This window comes from Podarcis gaigeae (assembly GCF_964106915.1).
Source record: "Podarcis gaigeae genome assembly, chromosome: 18".
In the NCBI taxonomy this organism is placed as follows: Eukaryota; Metazoa; Chordata; class Lepidosauria; order Squamata; family Lacertidae; genus Podarcis; species Podarcis gaigeae.
The window spans coordinates 4,368,232-4,385,829 of NC_139696.1; the positions used below are offsets into that span (position 1 = coordinate 4,368,232).

At 50.7% G+C, this 17,598-nt stretch overlaps 2 protein-coding genes across 2 annotated transcripts in view; both read right to left on the minus strand.

Annotated features, from left to right (window-relative positions):
* MADCAM1 (mucosal vascular addressin cell adhesion molecule 1) overlaps window positions 1-17,598 on the minus strand; it is a 113,277-nt gene that overhangs the window by 17,537 nt on the left and 78,142 nt on the right. The window lies entirely within an intron of this gene.
* The window catches only part of BSG (basigin (Ok blood group)), a 37,995-nt gene continuing 27,883 nt past the window's right edge, over window positions 7,487-17,598 (minus strand). The window contains exons 6-9 of the mRNA XM_083720633.1: window positions 17,309-17,585; window positions 13,740-13,764; window positions 12,477-12,546; window positions 7,487-8,324 (exon numbers count right to left, since the gene is read on the minus strand). Of these exons, the coding sequence (XP_083576759.1) occupies window positions 12,489-12,546; window positions 13,740-13,764; window positions 17,309-17,585 (360 nt within the window). The 3' untranslated portion in view covers window positions 7,487-8,324; window positions 12,477-12,488. The remainder of the gene's footprint in view (window positions 8,325-12,476; window positions 12,547-13,739; window positions 13,765-17,308; window positions 17,586-17,598) is intronic.

Genomic DNA, 17,598 nt, shown 5'->3' on the forward strand with positions numbered 1-17,598 from the left:
CCCACATACTTGATTGGATTTCATGGGGAGCCTGGCCAGTCTTTGGTAATGATAAATACTTAGTTCCTGGGCCAGGTCACAGGCTCACACCCTATTCATATCCTAAATGTGTCCTTAAGACAGGATTTGTGAAGGAAAAGACAATGGGGAAGATTCCCACTTTGACCTTGCAGAGAAAACATTTGCTCAGTTTGGGAATCAAAATGGTTCCAGGTCGGTCTTCCTGTGCTGATCTATCTACGTGCTTGGTTGGTACGCTTGTGAACATTACCATATATCTAAGACCTCAAAATTCCTATCACAATTCTGAGAGATGAGCCCGGGAGGTAAGATTTGATTTTCTGTTTGGCAACCCCCTCCCAAGGAAGCTGGAATTGAGAGCTTGCCTGGTGGTGGTGATGGGGGAGCAGAGAAGAAAAAAAAAAATAGGTGGAGGATGATATTGCCTATAAATAGACGAGGCCTGTTGTTTCTTTGGGGATGTTAGAAGTCGTGGTTGGGCAGAAGCTCGCTAATTGCCGCTAACGAGCTGAGTCTCCTCCCTGCCTGGGGTCTGACACACAGTCAGGCAGCCATTAAATTAAATAAACTGGGTTTCTTTGCTTTTTTACAGGGCCAAGGGGGGAGGACACAGGGCTGTCAAGAAGCGCTTTCTCTGGTTAATTGAGAAAAACAGACGCTATTTTAATTATCAGCCGGGTTTTGACAGAGGCAGAGCTGGAAGATGGCGGGGGACGGTTGGCAGCAGCTTTATTGAGGACTGTTCTCTGTTTCAGAGTTTGAGAAGCGTTTTTGGGGCACGAGGGCCACATTTCTTTCTGGGCAACTTTTCAGGAGCCGCATTCTAGAAGTGGGCGGAGCCAGATGCAAAAGTGGGAGGGGCAATGTACACAAATTGCCTGTATGTACGCTAGGCGGGTTTCTACACACAGCCCTCTTTTATCTCTGGAAGAAATCGTGATCGGAGTTCAAGGACACGTTTCCCGTCAGGTGAAAGTGCTCAAGAGGAGGGTGCAAGGCCATCAGAAGGTTGGCGGTTTGAATCCCCGCAATGACAGGGTGAGCTCCTGTTGCTCGGTCCCTGCTCCTGCCAACCTAGCAGTTCGAAAGCACGTCAAAGTGCAAGTAGATAAATAGGTACTGCTCCTGCGGGAAGGTAAACGGCGTTTCCGTGCACTGCTCTGGTTCGCCAGAAGCGGCTTAATAATGACCCGGAAGCTGTATGCTGGATCCCTCGGCCAATAAAGCGAGATGAGCGCTGCAACCCCAGAGTCGGCCATGACTGGACCTAATGGTCAGGGGTCCCTTTACCTTTAGATCAAGACCACCCCCGGAAACATCATAAATACATCACAGAAGGGGTGTAACCTAAGACCACCCCCCAGATACATCACACCTACATCACAGAAAAGGCGGTCTAAACAGAAATTTGAATGTTGTTTTTCTCCTGTCGTTGTTTATCTCCTGTCTGGCAGGTTACTTGATTGGGGATCCTGGCCAGTCTTTTGTAGTGATAAATACTTAGTTCCTGGGCCAGGTCACAGGCTCACACCCTATTCATATCTTAAATGTGCCCTTAAGACAGGATTTGTGAAGGAAAAGACAATGGGGAGGTTTCCCACTTTGGCCTTGCGGAGAAAACATTTGCTCAGTTTGGGAGTCAAAATGGTTCCAGGTCGGTCTTCCTGTGCTCATCTATGTCTGTGCTTGGTTGGTACACTTATGAACATTGCCATATATCTGAGATCTCAGAATTCCTATCACAATGCGCAGCCATGCGCTTAGGCGCCCACTCAGCCCAGGAATGAGTCAACAGCTGCTCATGTAAGCTCTGAGTCATGGCTGAGTGATGTCTCTGGCATCTGAGAAGGAGCAGGAAAGGCAAGCAGCTGGCAAGGCCTCTGGGCCCTCAGCTTCGGGGGTCTCCTCTGGCCGGCTCGATGGCGCACCCCTTCCCGTTTGCTTGGCTGCTCAGCTCCCAGGACCTGGCCAAGATCAGGGTTCAAATCCAGCCTCCCCCATCCCCTCCGGTTGTCCGTGAAGCTCTCTTTGCTGACTTCTCTCTTCCCAACCAACCTCAGAGGGTTGTTTTGGGAATTACCGTATTTTTCGTTCTATAAGACGCACCAGGCCACAAGACGCACCTAGTTTTTGGAGGAGGAGAACAAGAAAAAAAATATTCTGAATCTCAGAAGCCAGAACAGCAAGAGGGATCCCTGAGTAGCGAAAGCAGCAATCCCTCTTGCTGTTCTGGCTTCTGGGATAGCTACGCAGCCTCCATAAGACGCACACACATTCCCCCTTACTTTTTAGGAGGGAAAAAGTGAGTCTTATAGAGCAAAAAATACGGTATTTTTTTTACTTTTACTAGCTCTCTTAATGCTTTTTGTTTCCCTGATGGGGGGAGAATGTAAAACTGTTTCCCTGCCCACCTCCAGCATGCGGCTCCCAGAAGGTTGCGCCGAAGAGAATGTGGCCCTGCAGCTGAAAATTGTTCCCTCCTCCACCACTGTGCTTCCTTTTATGAAGACCCAATAAAACAGTAAGTTTTAAAAACACACACACACATGCATGAAGGAAAGGGCTGCAAGGGGTTAAAATGCAAGTTAGGAAGAGGCTGCGGCAGGGAAAGGGCTCCCTCGTGTGGCATCTCTCGGTATAACTAGTTACTTTATTTTGACAAAATCTGCACGTTGCTTGATAAACACCACCTCTTATTTTCTGCGCCCCTTCAACCAGGGTTAAGCAAGGGCACATCACAGCCAGACTTGATGGGCATTAGGGGGTGTGGCCTGATGGGTTTCAGGGGCCTCGCAGAGAGGACTGGAGGGCCACTTTGTGAGCTGCAAGCCAGAGGATTCCCCATTCCGGGGCTAGAGCTAGAATATTTGGGCTGTTTTCAGAAAACAGAAACATGAAAATGAAAAATGGAAAGGGTGGCGCTGTGGGTTAAACCACAGAGCCTAGGACTTGCTGATCAGAAGGTCAGCGGTTCGAATCCCTGCGACAGGGTGATCTCCCGTTGCTCAGTTCCTGTTCCTGCCAACCTAGCAGTCTGAAAGCACGTCAAAGTGCAAGTAGATAAATAGGTACCACTCCGGTGGGAAGGTAAATGGCATTTCCGTGCGCTGCTCTGGTTCGCCAGAAGCAGCTTAGTCCTGCTGGTCACATGACCCGGAAGCTGTACGCTGGCTCCCTCGGCCAGTAAAGCGAGGTGAGCGCCGCAACCCCAGAGTTGGTCACGACTGGACCTAATGGTCAGGGGTCCCTTTACCTTTTACAGAAAACGGATCGAGAGGGCCAGAGCTGTATAAAACTCAAACCCCACCATGTTGATGGCTGCTGTTTCTTTGGCTGCCAGCCACCAGATAGGTTCTTGATGAACTGAGGCACAGGGTTTTTCTCCTGGTTATTTTTTAAAATGGTCATCAACTCTCAATAGGCTGTTTGAACAAGGATTTGCGTAAAAGAGAAGTTATTAGTTGCTCTCAGAATAGAACCAGCAACCTTGGGGACCAGGTGTGTAGCATGGGCATCATTTTGGACTCACAGCTGTCCATGGAGGCGCAGGTCAATTCTGTGTCCAGGGCAGCTCCATCTTGTACGCAGGATGAGACCCTCCCTGCCCGCAGACTGTCTCTCCAGAGTGGTGCATGCTCTAGTTATCTCCCGCTTGGACTACTGCAATGCGCTCTATGTGGGGCTACCTTTGGAGGTGACCTGGAAACTACAACTAATCCAGAATATGGCAGCTGGACTGGTGACTGGGAGCAGCTGCCAAGGCCACATAACACTGGTCCTGAAAGACTTACATTGGCTCCCAGTTTCTGAGCACAATTCAAAGTGTTGGTGCTGACCTTGAAAGCCCTAAACAGCCCAGTATACCTGAAGGAGCATCTCCACCCCCAGATGGGCGGGGTATAAATAATAAATTATTATTATATCATTATTATTCTGCACAGCTTGGGGCACGGCCCCAAATGCAGAGAACAAGTCAATGAAAGCAGGAACACACACCATTGTCTGCAAGAGGGTGCTGTGGGGTTTTGAGTGGTGGCGGTTTGGGAAAGAGCATGCTACAATTAATATGGATGGATCCGAGCTCTCATACCAACATTTGCAAATTGTCTCTTTTTTTTAAGCTATCCACCCCTTTTAATAGGGCAACCACTGTTTCTCACTTTTGAATCTCCCCAAGTGTATTGGCAGGATACAGCTTGTTCATACTGGAGCAACCAAGACACACTGTCGTTTTACAGACCCAAACAGGGCAGCAAATGTGTGTTGTCACAAGCTTGTATTTTAAAACCTACCAGTTGGAAAGTACGCCAGTGCAAGTAGATCAGGGGTAGGCAACCTTAGGCCCAGGGGGCGGATCTGGCCCAATCGCCTTCTAAATCTGGGCCGTGGACGGTACAGGAATCTGTGTTTTTACATGAGCAGAATGTGTCCTTTTATTTAAAATGCACCCCTGGGTTATTTGTGGGGCCTGCCTGGTGTTTTTACATGAGTAGAATGTCTGCTTTTATTTAAAATGCATCTCTGGGTTATTTGTGGGGCATAGGAATTCGTTCATTTTTTTTCCTTTCAAAATAGTCTGCCCCCCCACAAGGTCTGTGGGACGGTGGGCTGGCCCATGGCTGAAAGATTGTTGACCCCTGAAGTAGATAAATAGGTACCACTGCAGCGGGGAGCTAAATTGCGTTTCCGTGCGCTCTGGTTTCTGTCACGGTGTCCCGTTGCGCCAGAAGCGTTTTAGTCCTGCTGGCCACAGGACCCAGAAAGCTGTCTGTGGACAAACGCCGGCTCCCTCGGCCTGAAAGCGAGATGAGCACCGCAACCCCATAGTCACCTTTGACTGGACATAACCGTCCAGGGGTCCTTTACCTTTACAGTGGTACCTCTGGTTAAGAACTTAATTTGTTCTGGAGGTCCGTTCTTAACCTGAATTTAAGAACGGCTATTTAGCCAGTGGGGTCTCCTGCTGCTGCTGTGCCATTTCTGTTCTCATCCTGAAGCAAAGTTCTTAACCTGAGGTACTAATTCTGGGTTAGCGGAGTCTGTAACCTGAAGCGTCTGTAACCCGAGGTACCACTGTAGTCGCCTTTGACTTAACTTTCCAGGGGTCCTTTACCTTTATATTTAAAAGAAAAGTGGTAATGGGGAGACTGAAAGCACGCTATGCCTGTCTTAGGATTCCAAATCCTATGTGTGTGTTTTTAAAGGAAGCCAAGTTTCTAGTTTTCATTTCTGCTTAGTGTAAGGCGCAGGGAAATCTGTGTTATGCAAGACTTCTAGCTTGGAGAGTTGTATTTGCTTCCTCCCGAGCAGGGGAGCAAGTTACGCAGATCTAATTTTCTCCTTCAGATGCCTCCTTTTCTCACAGATGAAATTAGGCTAAGGTCTAAGGCTCCCTCCCCTCCAACCTCAGTGGCTGCACCTTAAAAAAGGGAAATCTCAGGTTTGCCCTGCCCCTTACTAGGATGTTTCTGTCCACTGGAAGAAAGGGATAGGTTACTGCCAATGCACATTTGCATGTGTCTATGTGCAGAAGGGAATGCACCCCTGCACAGGATATATTCACCCCACAACCTGCCTTCACATATGGGCTGGAGCTGCCCAGATTCTAAATTAACAGGCGGCTTCAAAGCTTTCTACAAAAGCCATGGTTTTATATACACAGAGAGCATGCAGAGTTCATCGGGGACAGAGCTGGACGTCGTCCTATCTGGGGAACGACGAGAGCTCGTAAACATGCAGCTTGCATCATGCGTCTCGGGAGGGACGATGGGAACGGGAGATAAGGTTATTGTCAAAATCTTGTGCCAGAGGGAAGGCTTTAAAGGTCATGTGGCCGATGGGTCTTTGCTCTGCTCCTGCAGGGAGTCCCAACTCTCTCTTGCTGTGCATTTTAAACGCAAACACCACCTCTGGTTTTGTGAGCACTAGAGATGTTCCTGATTATTATTCTGAAGCTTCCTTTTCTCCCCCCAAAAAACCCAGGACTAAAATCCTTTGCAAGGCCCACTTGCGGTCTGCCTCTGTGGAACGGCAGCCAAATAATCTATTTCTCAGCCCTCGAGATCTCCACCTGTTTTGTCTGCTGAGTTTGTGAGATAGTAAAGAGTTCCTCTTGCGACTGGCTACCTGCCTCTCCTGTACTTTCCTCTCGCACCCTGCTCCTCTTCTGTGGGATTTTCCTTCTGAACGATTTAAGCCTCACCTCTGATTCCAGGGTTCTAGTTCTCATTTTAAAAGCTCCGTCTTCCTCAAGCTCCTTTAGCGTCAGTCTCCCCGGCTGCTACCCCAAGGCGTGCTGATTTTTCATAGGTACAGCGGACGCTAGGGTTGCGAACGTGATCAGTGCGGGGTGCATGTTCGCAACCCACATCTGTGCATGCCTGGGTTGCGATTCGGTGCTTCTGCGCATGCACGGCCACCGAAACCCAGACGTAACCTGTTCTGGTACTTGGCGGTCCACAAACTGAAAAAACACAACCTGAAGAATCTGTAACCCGAGGTATGACTGTACTTTCCTCTGCCCTAGCTAGGAACCTTCTGCTCGTCTCTACACTATTGTCCCCCTCCCTTTTCTCTCTCTCCCCCCATCTTCATCATCCACTCAGGATAAACCCTCACCTGGTGTGTCCTTTGGTGACAAATTCCACTCTAAGGTCAGGGAGGCAAGTTCCATGCTGCTTTTACCCCTTTCATCTGTCCTGCATTCAGGCACAGTTCCTGGGATTCCCACCCACCAACCCAGAAAGGTTGGGAGAGAGACACCCCCCCCCCCCCAAATCAGAACAGGCAACAGAGCTAGACAGGCCAATGGGCTGCCTCAGCCTAGGGTAAAGTTACCAGGTTTTTTTCCAGTGAATCCAGGGACACTTTTCAACTTCAGTGGGTTTTGTACGGGGACTGACTTGTAAATCCGGGGACTGCCCCCGGGAAACGGGGGCACCTGGTAACCTTATTGGCAGCTTCCAATTTAAATCGGCTTCTTTCCCCCAGCACCATGAGGACTAGGCTCTTACCGTGTTTTTATGGGAAGGTGAGTCACAGAAATGTGCAACTCCACAGAGGGGTGGCAGGGGGTGAAGAGACCAAAAGGAGAGGGGGGCGTGGGTGGGAAAAGTAAATCTGCTTTATTTGGAGGAAAATCAGCTTGTTCTTAAAAGAGGTGAGCTGTTTCCAGCAAGTGGAAGAGGATGGGTCTAGGACAGTGTGACTCTCTTCTCAGACGCTGCAGGGTTGCAGACTTAGGTCGTGGCTGGGTGGGGGCTGCAGACCTTGCAAACAGCCCTCCCCTAAGTCCCACAAGCAACAGCTTAAGAGGACAGAAAGGGAAAAACTTCCAAGCAGTGACCTGCCCTCAGCTCCCACCCCAAGCTTTGACACAGAACACGAGAGATTGGTTCACCCCCATGAACTCCCCCCCTTTTTTTTAAAAAAAGAAGCAGTCATGGCACACAGTATTTGTTTCTGGTTTTTGTTTTTTTTGTAGTGTTGAAACGGGTCACTGCAGAGAAAGCTACAAGGGCCCAAAAAGGGGGCCAAAAGAAAAAGGATGTGGTGTTTAGAGAAGCCACGGTGCTGGAAAAAAGCGAGGATCGTTGTGGCAGTGGTACCCATTGCTGGTGGCCGTGTGGGGAAGGTAGGGAAGCTATAGGAGACCACGCGTGGTTTCAGCAGTTGCACGTTTCTTGGGAGGCTTCCCTATTGGTCTTAGAAAAGGCAGTGGGGCTCAAGCTGGCTGTTTTCTGACCTAACAGAAGCCGCTGCGGTGGAAAAGGAGACGAAACCTTTTTGCCTTTTCCGGCCAAACCAGCACCTGGTCGTCTGGTGTCCTCCCCAAAGCTGAGGGTCATTTTAGGAAGGGGGAGAGAGGTGCCCTGCTCTACTGTATCGTGAAGCATGGCTTTGATCAGCTTCCCGTGCGGTTTGCTGCCAGGGAAATAAGTCTCCAACTTGGGGCTGCGGGGAAGGCAGACAGATCTCTTAGCTCACCCTTCAAATTCCCCTTCCCAAAAAACGCCTCCTGTCCTGTCCCCCGCAATGCCCGAGGCTCAAATTGTGAGGACTACATTAAAGAAATAAAAATTAAAAAGGGATGTGCTAATGTATAGGTTAAAAAAAAAAAAAAAAGACTGGGTTTTTTTCCTTAAAAAAAAAAGAAGAGGAAGATTTTACTCTACAATTTTCTTTCTCTTAAAACGTGTAGTGAATTGATCTTTGCGAGGGGGCGCTATGATATTCTTGGTGCTATGGCATGGGACGATTGGAAGGAGAAACACCCTAAGCGCTCAGCTCAGCTGACATGTCACCTGAAAGAGAAAGAGAGAAAGAAGACGTAGAATTAGGGTAAGTTCATCCCCGTGTATGACTCTTCAGCATGCTACAGGCATAGCTTAATACTGTTTTAAGGAAATTTTCATTTACTGTATTTTTTGCTCCGTAAGATGCACCTAGTTTTTAGATGGGGAAAGCAAGAAAAAAAACAAAAAACATTCCGTGCAGAGCATGTAAGTGGCTCTCACTTTTTCTTGCTCCCGTCTGTCCCTCCTCCCGCTTCGCTGGGAAGCCAGCAGAGCAAGAGTGAGAGCTGTGCAGCAGCTCTTGCTCTGCTGGCTTCACAGCAAGTGACGGACAGGAGCCATGGCTCCGGCTGCGGAGGCATCCCTCAGCTTGCGACTGCAGTAGCAGCCGAGGGATCCTTCTGCCGCCCAGTGCATTCGCTCCACAAGACGCACAGACATTTCCCCTTACTTTTTAAGAGGAAAAAGGGGCGTCTTAGGGAGCGAAAAACCGGTATTTCATGAAATTTGTACGCCGCTTGATTATGAGTTTCACCACAAACCTGGTGGTGGCAGCAGCGGCGGCGGAGGAAGAACAAGCAGCCAGAAAGGGGTGCTTTCGGGCTGATCATTCCTCCTTCTCCGCCGCTGACAGGGGCAAAGGCGGTGGGACAAGAGGCCCTTTCTCACCGCTGGTCCCTCCGCCACCTGCCTCTCCCAAGGGCAGGCACAGGAGCGCCTCTCCCAACTGCGGCTTCTGTGCCTGCCCTTGCGAGCGGCAGAGATGGGCAGAGGCAGTGGTTGAGGGCTCCTTTCTCGCCGCTCGTCCCTCTGCCTCTGACGCTTGCAAGAGCAGGCACAGGAGCCGCAAATGGGAGAGGCACAGCGCAGGGCAGAGCCTCTCCCAACTGTGGCTCCTGCTCTTGCGAGAGGCGGCGGCGGGACCAGCAGTGAGAAAGGGCTCCTTTCAGGCCGCTCGTCCCGCCACCTCACTTGAGTATAAGCCGACAGGGGCTTTTTCAGCATAAAAAATATGCTGAAAGCCGGCTTATACTCAAGTACAGTGGTGCCCCGCAAGACGAATGCCTCGCTAAACGAAAAACCCGCAAGACGAAAGGGTTTTCCGATTTTTTAGCGGCTTCGCAAGACGAATTTCCCTATGGGCTTGCTTCGCAAGACGAAAGCCCATAGGGAAATCTCCAGGGACAGTGGGGAAGCGCAGCGCGCCTTCTCCTCTGTTCCCGGGGCTTGCGGTGGGAGGAGGGTTTTTCCTCCCCACCGCCACATTCAGAACAGCATTCTGAATGTTGGCGGTGGGGTGGAAAGCTCTCCTCCCACCGCAAGCCTTCAGGACAGGTCCGGGAACAGAGGGGAAGGTGCGCAGCCTGCTGCCCCGCGCGAGGGGCGCTCTTAAGCAGAGCGCCCCTCGCGCGGGGCCGACATTCGCCGCTTGGAGAGCCCTGCGGGGAAGTCCTGCAGGGTTCCCCAAGCTGCGAATGTCTGCGCCGCGCGAGGGGCGCTCTGCTTAAGAGCGCCCCTCGCGCGGGGCAGCAGGCTGCTATCCGCAGCTTGGAGAGCCCTCTGGACCTCTTCTGAAGGCGGGTGGGGGGCAAAAGTCTTTGTCCCCCCTGCCTGCCTTCCCGGGGGATTTTAAAATGCTGGCGGGCGGCAGCGCTGCCGCCCGCCAGCATTTTAAGATTGCCCCGGACAGCGGAGAAGTCTCCGCTGTCCCGGGAAGGGGGGGGGAAGCAAAGACTTTCGCCCCCCCACGTCGGCCTTCAGAAGAGGTCGGGGGACAGACTGTCCCCAAACCTGGTCTGAAGGCGGTTTCCATAGGAACGCATTGATTGATTTTCAATGCATTCCTATGGGAAACCGTGCTTCGCAAGACGAAAAACTCGCAAGACGAAAAGACTTGCGGAACGAATTAATTTCGTCTTGCGAGGCACCACTGTACCGTATTTTTCGCTCTATAGGACGCACTTTTCCCCCTCCAAAAATGAAGGGGAAATGCGTGTGCGTCCTATGGAGCGAATGCAGGGAGGAGGCAGGCAGGAAAAGACCCCCAAAGCCGCACACAAGCTCCGTGCGGCTCTTGCGGGCTTTTCCTCAGGAGGGAGAAGGGACTGACACGGCCAGTCAGTCCCTTCTCGCAGAAAAGCCCACAGGAGCCGCGTGCTCCTTAAAGGGTGCGCGCGACTCCTGTGGGCTTTTGCAGGTGGTGGGTTATTGCCATAGCCGCGCGCAGCCTCTCCCTGCGGGAGAGATTGCGCGGGGCTATGGCAGAAGCCAAGACAGCAAGCGGGATGCGTCCTGCTCGCTGTCTTGGCTTCTTTGCTCTTTGGGGCTGGGGGGAGACTTCCCCCCGCCAGCCCCAAAGAGCAGGTCGAAAGGAACCCAAAGCCTCCAGAGCGCAGCGGGAACTCCCACAGCGCTCCAGAGGCTTCGGGTTGTCTTCACTGAAGCCTGGAGAGTGAGAGGGGTCTGTGCACACCGACCCCTCTCACTCTCCAGGCTTCCAAGGTACCGTATTTTTCGCTCCATAGGGCGCACCTAGTTTTCAGAGGGGGAAATCAAGGAAAGAAATATGACACCCCCCCCCCAAGCTCTGGGAATTCACCCATCTCCCCCCAAAGCCCACAGGAGCCGCACACTCTTTAGGGAGCGCACGGCTACTGCGGGCTTTTCGACCAGGAGGGAGAAGGGATTGACACGGCCAGTCAGTCCCTTCTCCCACCTTGGGGAAAAGCCTCAAAGAGGTCGGGGAGCAGCGCAAAGGCGGCGAACCGCCTTCCCACTGCCCCCCGAGCTTCCGGGACAGGCGTTGTAGCCCCCGTAGGGCAGCGGGGTGCCTTCGCCCCGCTGCCCTGCGGAGGCTTTGCGCAGCCATCCCAGCTAGAACAGCGAGATGGAGCGCTCCGCCTCCCTGTTCTGGCTTTGGGCTTAGCCGTGCAGCCTGCATTCGCTCTATAGGGCGCACACACATTTCCCCTTAATTTTTTTTTTTTGGGGGGGGGAAACGTGCGTCCTATAGAGTGAAAAATACAGTAGCTGCCTGAACGCACCTTGTTCTAGAGGGGGAGAACAAGGGGGAAAAATTCTCCCCTTCTCTGCGCAGCGCCTCCTGCCACTTCTCTGAAGGGGCGCTGGGCAGAGAGGGGGAGAATTTTTTTTCTTCTTCTCCCCCTCTAAACAAGATGGATCCTGTGGTTAGGTGCGTCCAATAGAGCGAAAAATACAGTATATACAGTAACTAAGAATGTCCTGCTCCTAGGTTATTACAGTCATACCTTGGATCTCAAACACCTTCATACTCAGATTTTTTGGAACCTGGTCTTCCGATTGGCTGCCGGAGCTTCCTGCAGCCAATTGGAAGCCACACTTCAGTTTCCGAATGTTTTGGAAATCAAACGCTCTTCTGGAAGAGATTATGTTCGACTCCCAAGGTATGGCTGCATAATACCTCCCCACCCTGCCAATAGAACTCAACACACAAGTTTCCCCATCTGGGAATGACATCAAAGGCAGAACTGAGGGGAGCCACAATATCACCGGCAATATATGAAGTGTTAGATCACCTTCCCTCTTGCTCCAAACAATTATTAATCCATGGAATTGATCAACTGCCTTTCTACCTTGGCCCTTCTCAGGGTGATGTATGGGGGCAGTAATCTTGCTCTGCCCCTTACAACACCCCTGGCCTGGTGTGCCAGGATGAAGTGCGTGTCCATGTGATGTCCAAGTGGAGATTCAAACTCAGTTCCCCCACACACAAACACCACGAAGGCCCCTGCTTAGGCAATTTGGAAGAGCTATTTCCTAAGCCAGAACCAGAGAGAGCAAGCAAGCAGATCTTTTATCTCTGGAAAAGGCTAGGTACCGTATTTTTTGCTCTATAAGACTCACTTTTTCCCTCCTAAAAAGTAAGGGGAAATGTGTCTGCGTCTTATGGAGCGAATGCAGGCTGAGCAGCTATCCCAGAAGCCAGAACAGCAAGAGGGATTGCTGCTTTCACTGCGCAGCGATCCCTCTTGCTGTTCTGGCTTCTGAGATTCAGAATCTTTTTTTCTTGTTTTCCTCCTCCAAAAACTAGGTGCATCTTATAGAGCGAAAAATATGGTACCTTTTTGGAAGTTCTTGCCCCCACCCTGCCACTTCCAGACACTCAGATTGCATCCCTACCTTGCCATCTGCTTAATTTGCGTTCCTCTGGCGCACATTCTTGTCCTTATAATTTGTGGCATTGCTCTTCCTGGAGGGGAAAGGAACGGAGAAGAAACAGGACATGTGAGACCCAGAGGAAATCTCCAAACTTGGTGATGGGCCACAAAAATGCATCAAGGCAGGAAAATCCAAGTGCCCCCTCCTACCCAACTTAATATAAGGCACCCAAATTCTTTCCTGCAGGAATCCTCCCCCAATAATACTAGAATTTGGGACTAGCTTAGTTGGATGATTCAGATAAGGGGAGCGCAAATGCTGAAGTCACATCAGGTGCCAAGCTTCTGGGGCATCACATCATCGGGCACCCCCCAAATTTGAGTCACCAAGGTCTGCCACAAAAGGAGGTCCTTCTTCATACAACATGGTTACATTTCCAGGATGGGCATGGAATCACAGCAGAAGTTCAGAGTTGGAAAGGATCATCTTGTCCAACCCCCTGCAATGCAGGAATATGCAGCTGTCCCATATGGGGATCAAAGCTGCAATCTTGGCACCATGCTCTAAGCCAGGGGTCAGCAAACTTTGTCCCTCAGACCTTGTGGGGGGGCCAGACTATATTTTGAAGGGGGGAAAATGAACGAATTCCTATGCTCCACAAATAACCCAGAGATGCATTTTAAATAAAAGCACACATTCTACTCAATGTAAAAACACGCTGATTCCCGGACTGTCCATGGGCCGGCTCCGGCTCCTAGTTTGCCTACCCATGCTCTAAGCAACTGAGCTAGGCAGAGGTTCCCATGGAAAGTGCAGGGCTCACAGCCTCTTGGGAAACAAATACTGTATGTGGGCTGGTGAGTCTGACTCCTATTACACCTGACAGCAGCCCATGAAGGAATTGGCTCTTCTCTCCCCAAAATCTGCCCTAGACTGGCCATCCCAACTATCAGCTTTCATGCCAAGCACACAGTTGATACTTCCAGCCTTGCTAGATGATTTTTGGAGAGATACAGCTCTTTGTATCTCTGTTTAGTACAGCTCCTCTCTCCCCCACTGCTTTTTCCAATGCCTCTAGGCAGTTTAGAAATAAAAATGGAGGGAGAAGAACCAACCAATAGAACTGTGTGTTTTGCCAGAAACTATGCAGCTCCTCCAAGAGGCTGCAGGCTTGCTCAAATGGTTAAAGAGATTCAGTCTCTTTCAATACGATTTCCCACCAATGAGAGAGAGAAAAGGGTTTGGGCAGGAGGAAGGGGCATGTGTTTGTGCCTTGATACTCACAGTGGTGCAGACCCTCCATCGTCATCTTCAGGGAGATGGAAGCAAGACGGGGGGAAAGAGGGGGAAAACAAGATTAGAAAGCCAGTTTTGGATGATTGGCGTATGCATTCCCAACTCGCCACCCCTGCCTGCCTAAAGACACCTACAGTTTGAAATTTGCCATGCGCATTTTGCACCTGGCTATCGGCCACTTGCGACCAAGGGAAGATACCCGAGTACCAGGATGGCACCTGACATCTCTACCATATGGGGATCTGGGCATGTTTTCACACACTAATAAACAATCAGAATGGATTTCTGGAACCTAATGTCTTTTTTGTGCAGCCTGAGCAGTAGTAGTAGTACTAGTAGTAATTTATTTATACCTCACCCATCTGGCTTGGTTTCCCCATGCCACTCTGGGCAGCTCCCAACAGAATATTAAAAACACAACAAAAGATCTAACCTTAAAAACTTTCCTAAACAGGACTAGCTTCAGATAGTTGTTTCTTTCCTTGACATCTGATGGGAGGGCGTTCCATAGGGCGAGCGCCACTACCGAAAAGGTGCAGGCAGCATTAAGAAAAAGAGGTCAGACTAGGCCAATATATATGTGGACTGTTCCTGGATCAAGGGTCTTTTCTTCTAGGTTCTCAAAGCTCTTCACCTAGCTCAAGGTTGTCATCTGGACTAGCCAGACGTTTAGCTGAGAAAGCCTTTAGAGCCACCTTGCCCCAAAATGGCAACAAGGCATTTGGTTTTGCAACTGCAACCTTGGTGCAAGGAGCCCATTTAGTACATAGCTTATATATATATCCGAGTTTCTAACACTGCTTGCACACCAACGCTCACCAAGTTGGTGCCCTCCTGATGTTTTGAACTACAACTCCCACCTACCCTCTGGCAGCGGGGTGTATCCCACAACTCGACAGCCTGGCCTATGTGCTTCTGCACATGTGATGAAGGGTTCCCTGAAACTGTCCACATGCTCACAAGAGTGACACAGGATTCCAATGCTGGCCTGCCATCCCCACCCACCCTGCCCCTATCATCTCTGGGGGAGAGGGACTCAACACTGCAGTTCCCCTTTAACTAGCCTGTACCGTCAAAACCGTGGACTCCAAAATTCTGTGCATACGTGGGTATCTCCCTCCGTCCCCTTAGGACAAAAAACCCTCTCTCAAGTTCACCTCCATTTTACTGCTGATATAACAAGGGCTGGCCATTCTGAGCTTTGTAAGGTTTAGAGAGAAAGGGACACCTGGGAAAATCTAAAGTTCCTAGGCTCCCCAACTCTGCTGGTGTGGCAGACAGCCGACTCCACACCAGGGAAGCACATTCAAGCGAGCGAGCGAGCGAGCGAGCAAGCAAGCAAGCAAGCAAGCAAGCGAAGAGGCTGTTTGAAATGTGAATGTCTCCACATTTCTGGACTGAACCACCACAAGAGCACAACGAAACAGCACTACGAGCTAGAGGAAAGTGGCTGCCGGCGGCGTTGCAGGAGCACACACAGACCCTTTCAGGTGGACACCATGCTGCCACCATCTGATGGGCAGAGAAGCCCCCCATGCCTATCAGAGCCAAGACTTCTCCCTATTTTTCACAACAGGGGCAGGGACCCTGCCACCCTCCCAATATCACTAGACTCTCATTTTAGCACAGGGCTGCTAGATGTCTGTCTCTCTCTCACACACACAGCAGGTAAGACCTTCACCAACACATGGGGAAGAGGGCGATGCTTGGAGCTGGCTCTTTCACTTACCACAAGCAGATAACATGCAGCCGAAGAAGAGGAAGGAAGAGTGCAAAGATAATGCCAGCAAGGACACACCACACCACAGAGATAAGGTTTTGGTTTTCTGAACACACAAACCTTCTTTACCCCACTGGGGGTTTGTACTGTCTTGCCCGCTCTATGACCAGACAGTTGGCCCTATGTCACCTGGTGAACTTTTGTGGCTGAAAGTAGCCCTAAGAAGCCTTTTTGTTTTTTGTTCTCAACAAAGCATTTAGGAGCAAGAGATTCATTACATAAATCCATACTGTAAAGTGTGGGTGGCGAGCTTGTGGCCGCCCGGGTGCTGGCACTGCACTACAACTCCCAATGTGTTGTAGAGCCAGTGTGGTGTAGTGGTTAAGAGAGGTGGACTCGTAATCTGGGGAACTGGGTCCGCGTCTCCGCTCCTCCACCTGCAGCTGCTGGGTGACCTTGGGCCAGTCACACTTCTCTGAAGTCTCTAAGCCCCACTCACCTCACAGAGTGTTTGTTGTGGGGGAGGAAGGGAAAGGAGAATGTTGGCCGCTTTGAGACTCCTTCAAGTAGTGATAAAGCAGGATATCAAATCCAAACTCCTCCTCCTCCCATTACCCTTTGCTACCGGCCATACTGGGACTGGTGAGAGATGGAGTCCAGTGGCCTCCTCTGTGTGGCAGATATTTTAAAGTAGAGCTTTCAGGAGCTGAAACCCCTGAAGGTGGTGACTGCATATTGGGGGGGGGGGGCAGATGCAAAACACAGAGGTATGTTTAGAAAAACAGCCAAGTGTGTTCTTAGCCCTACACGGCAGAATAAGTGCGTGTGTTGGGGTGTGTGTGTGGCATGCAGTTGAAAAGGGCAGATCTGCATCGGAGGAAAAAGGCACAGCAGATCTGCAGAAACAAACACCCAATAATAGGATGCACAGAGCTGTTTTATAGGGACTACGGATACTTCTATAGCAGTGACAAAAAATAAAAATTAAAGGCTCCAGTCTGTTGTTTTGCACAGCTCTGGAGACCTCAGAGAGAGGGGAGTTGGTGAAACCTCAAGTAGAAGAATTTCTGGTGGCTGTTAACGCTTCTTGTCCCCCATCCATGACTCTTTTTCCTCCCTCACAGAACCAACCCTTCTCTAGGCAGCTCTTTCTGAACGGGGTGGGGAGAGTAAGACTGTGGCCCACTTTGGTCTGTTCTCCACCCCCCTGAATCTTTTCCAACCTGCACACTCACAACAAAGCCTGCCAATGCCTCCCCTACTGTTTTCGGACAGTAAGAGCAACAGCGCTCACAGCCTGGACACTGGAATCGGAAGGGATGGTTTGGCAGGCCACAGGGAATCCGTTCCGCAAAAGGGGGACCGCTCCACGCCCATCTGCCATGCTGCTCAAGAAAAACTCTTATCTTTTTGGCATTTCCTTTCACACTGGTCAATCTGAAGGAAGGCTAACTCTGAAACAAGGGTGCATGAGTGAGGGTCAATGTGGAAAAGGGGCAAGAATGTTGGGCACGCCTTTAAGGGCTTATCCGGAGCGCGGGGAGCTTTCACGTTGCCAGACTATAGTGTTTTTAATTCAACCCAGGGACAGATGGTATAAGGCTTGGATTTTGGGTGTTTTTTTTTTTTTTTTTTAAAAGGTCCTCTCTGGAAAAAGGCGGTGATCCTATCTGGATCTTTCATGTGATAAAATCCACCTCACCATTCAGGGGTTGAGCCAGACCATAACGTTAAAGGAGGTCCTTATGCCTGCCCTAACCCAGTTCTTAAAAGTAAAGAAGCCATGTGTTTCCTGTCCCCCAAAGCAGGCTCACTGACCCCTCCCCAGGCAACTTACCGTCAGGGACCTGGTTAGGCTGCCTCCTCTTCTCGTAGATGAAGATGATCGTGACGAGGACCAGCACTTCAGCCACGATCCCTAGGAACGGCCACAGAGCTGCCAGGCGGCTGCGCACCCGCAAGCTAATCACAGCGTTCCCATCGCCCTTCTCGTTGGTGCCGTTGCACATGTAGTCACCCGGGTCCTTCTCAAGGTGCAGGGAGAGGATGCGCAGCTCTGTCTTGTTACCATCAGACTTGATGAAGAACCGGTCCTCGGAGCCGTTGACGATAGGCTGGGGGAGGAGG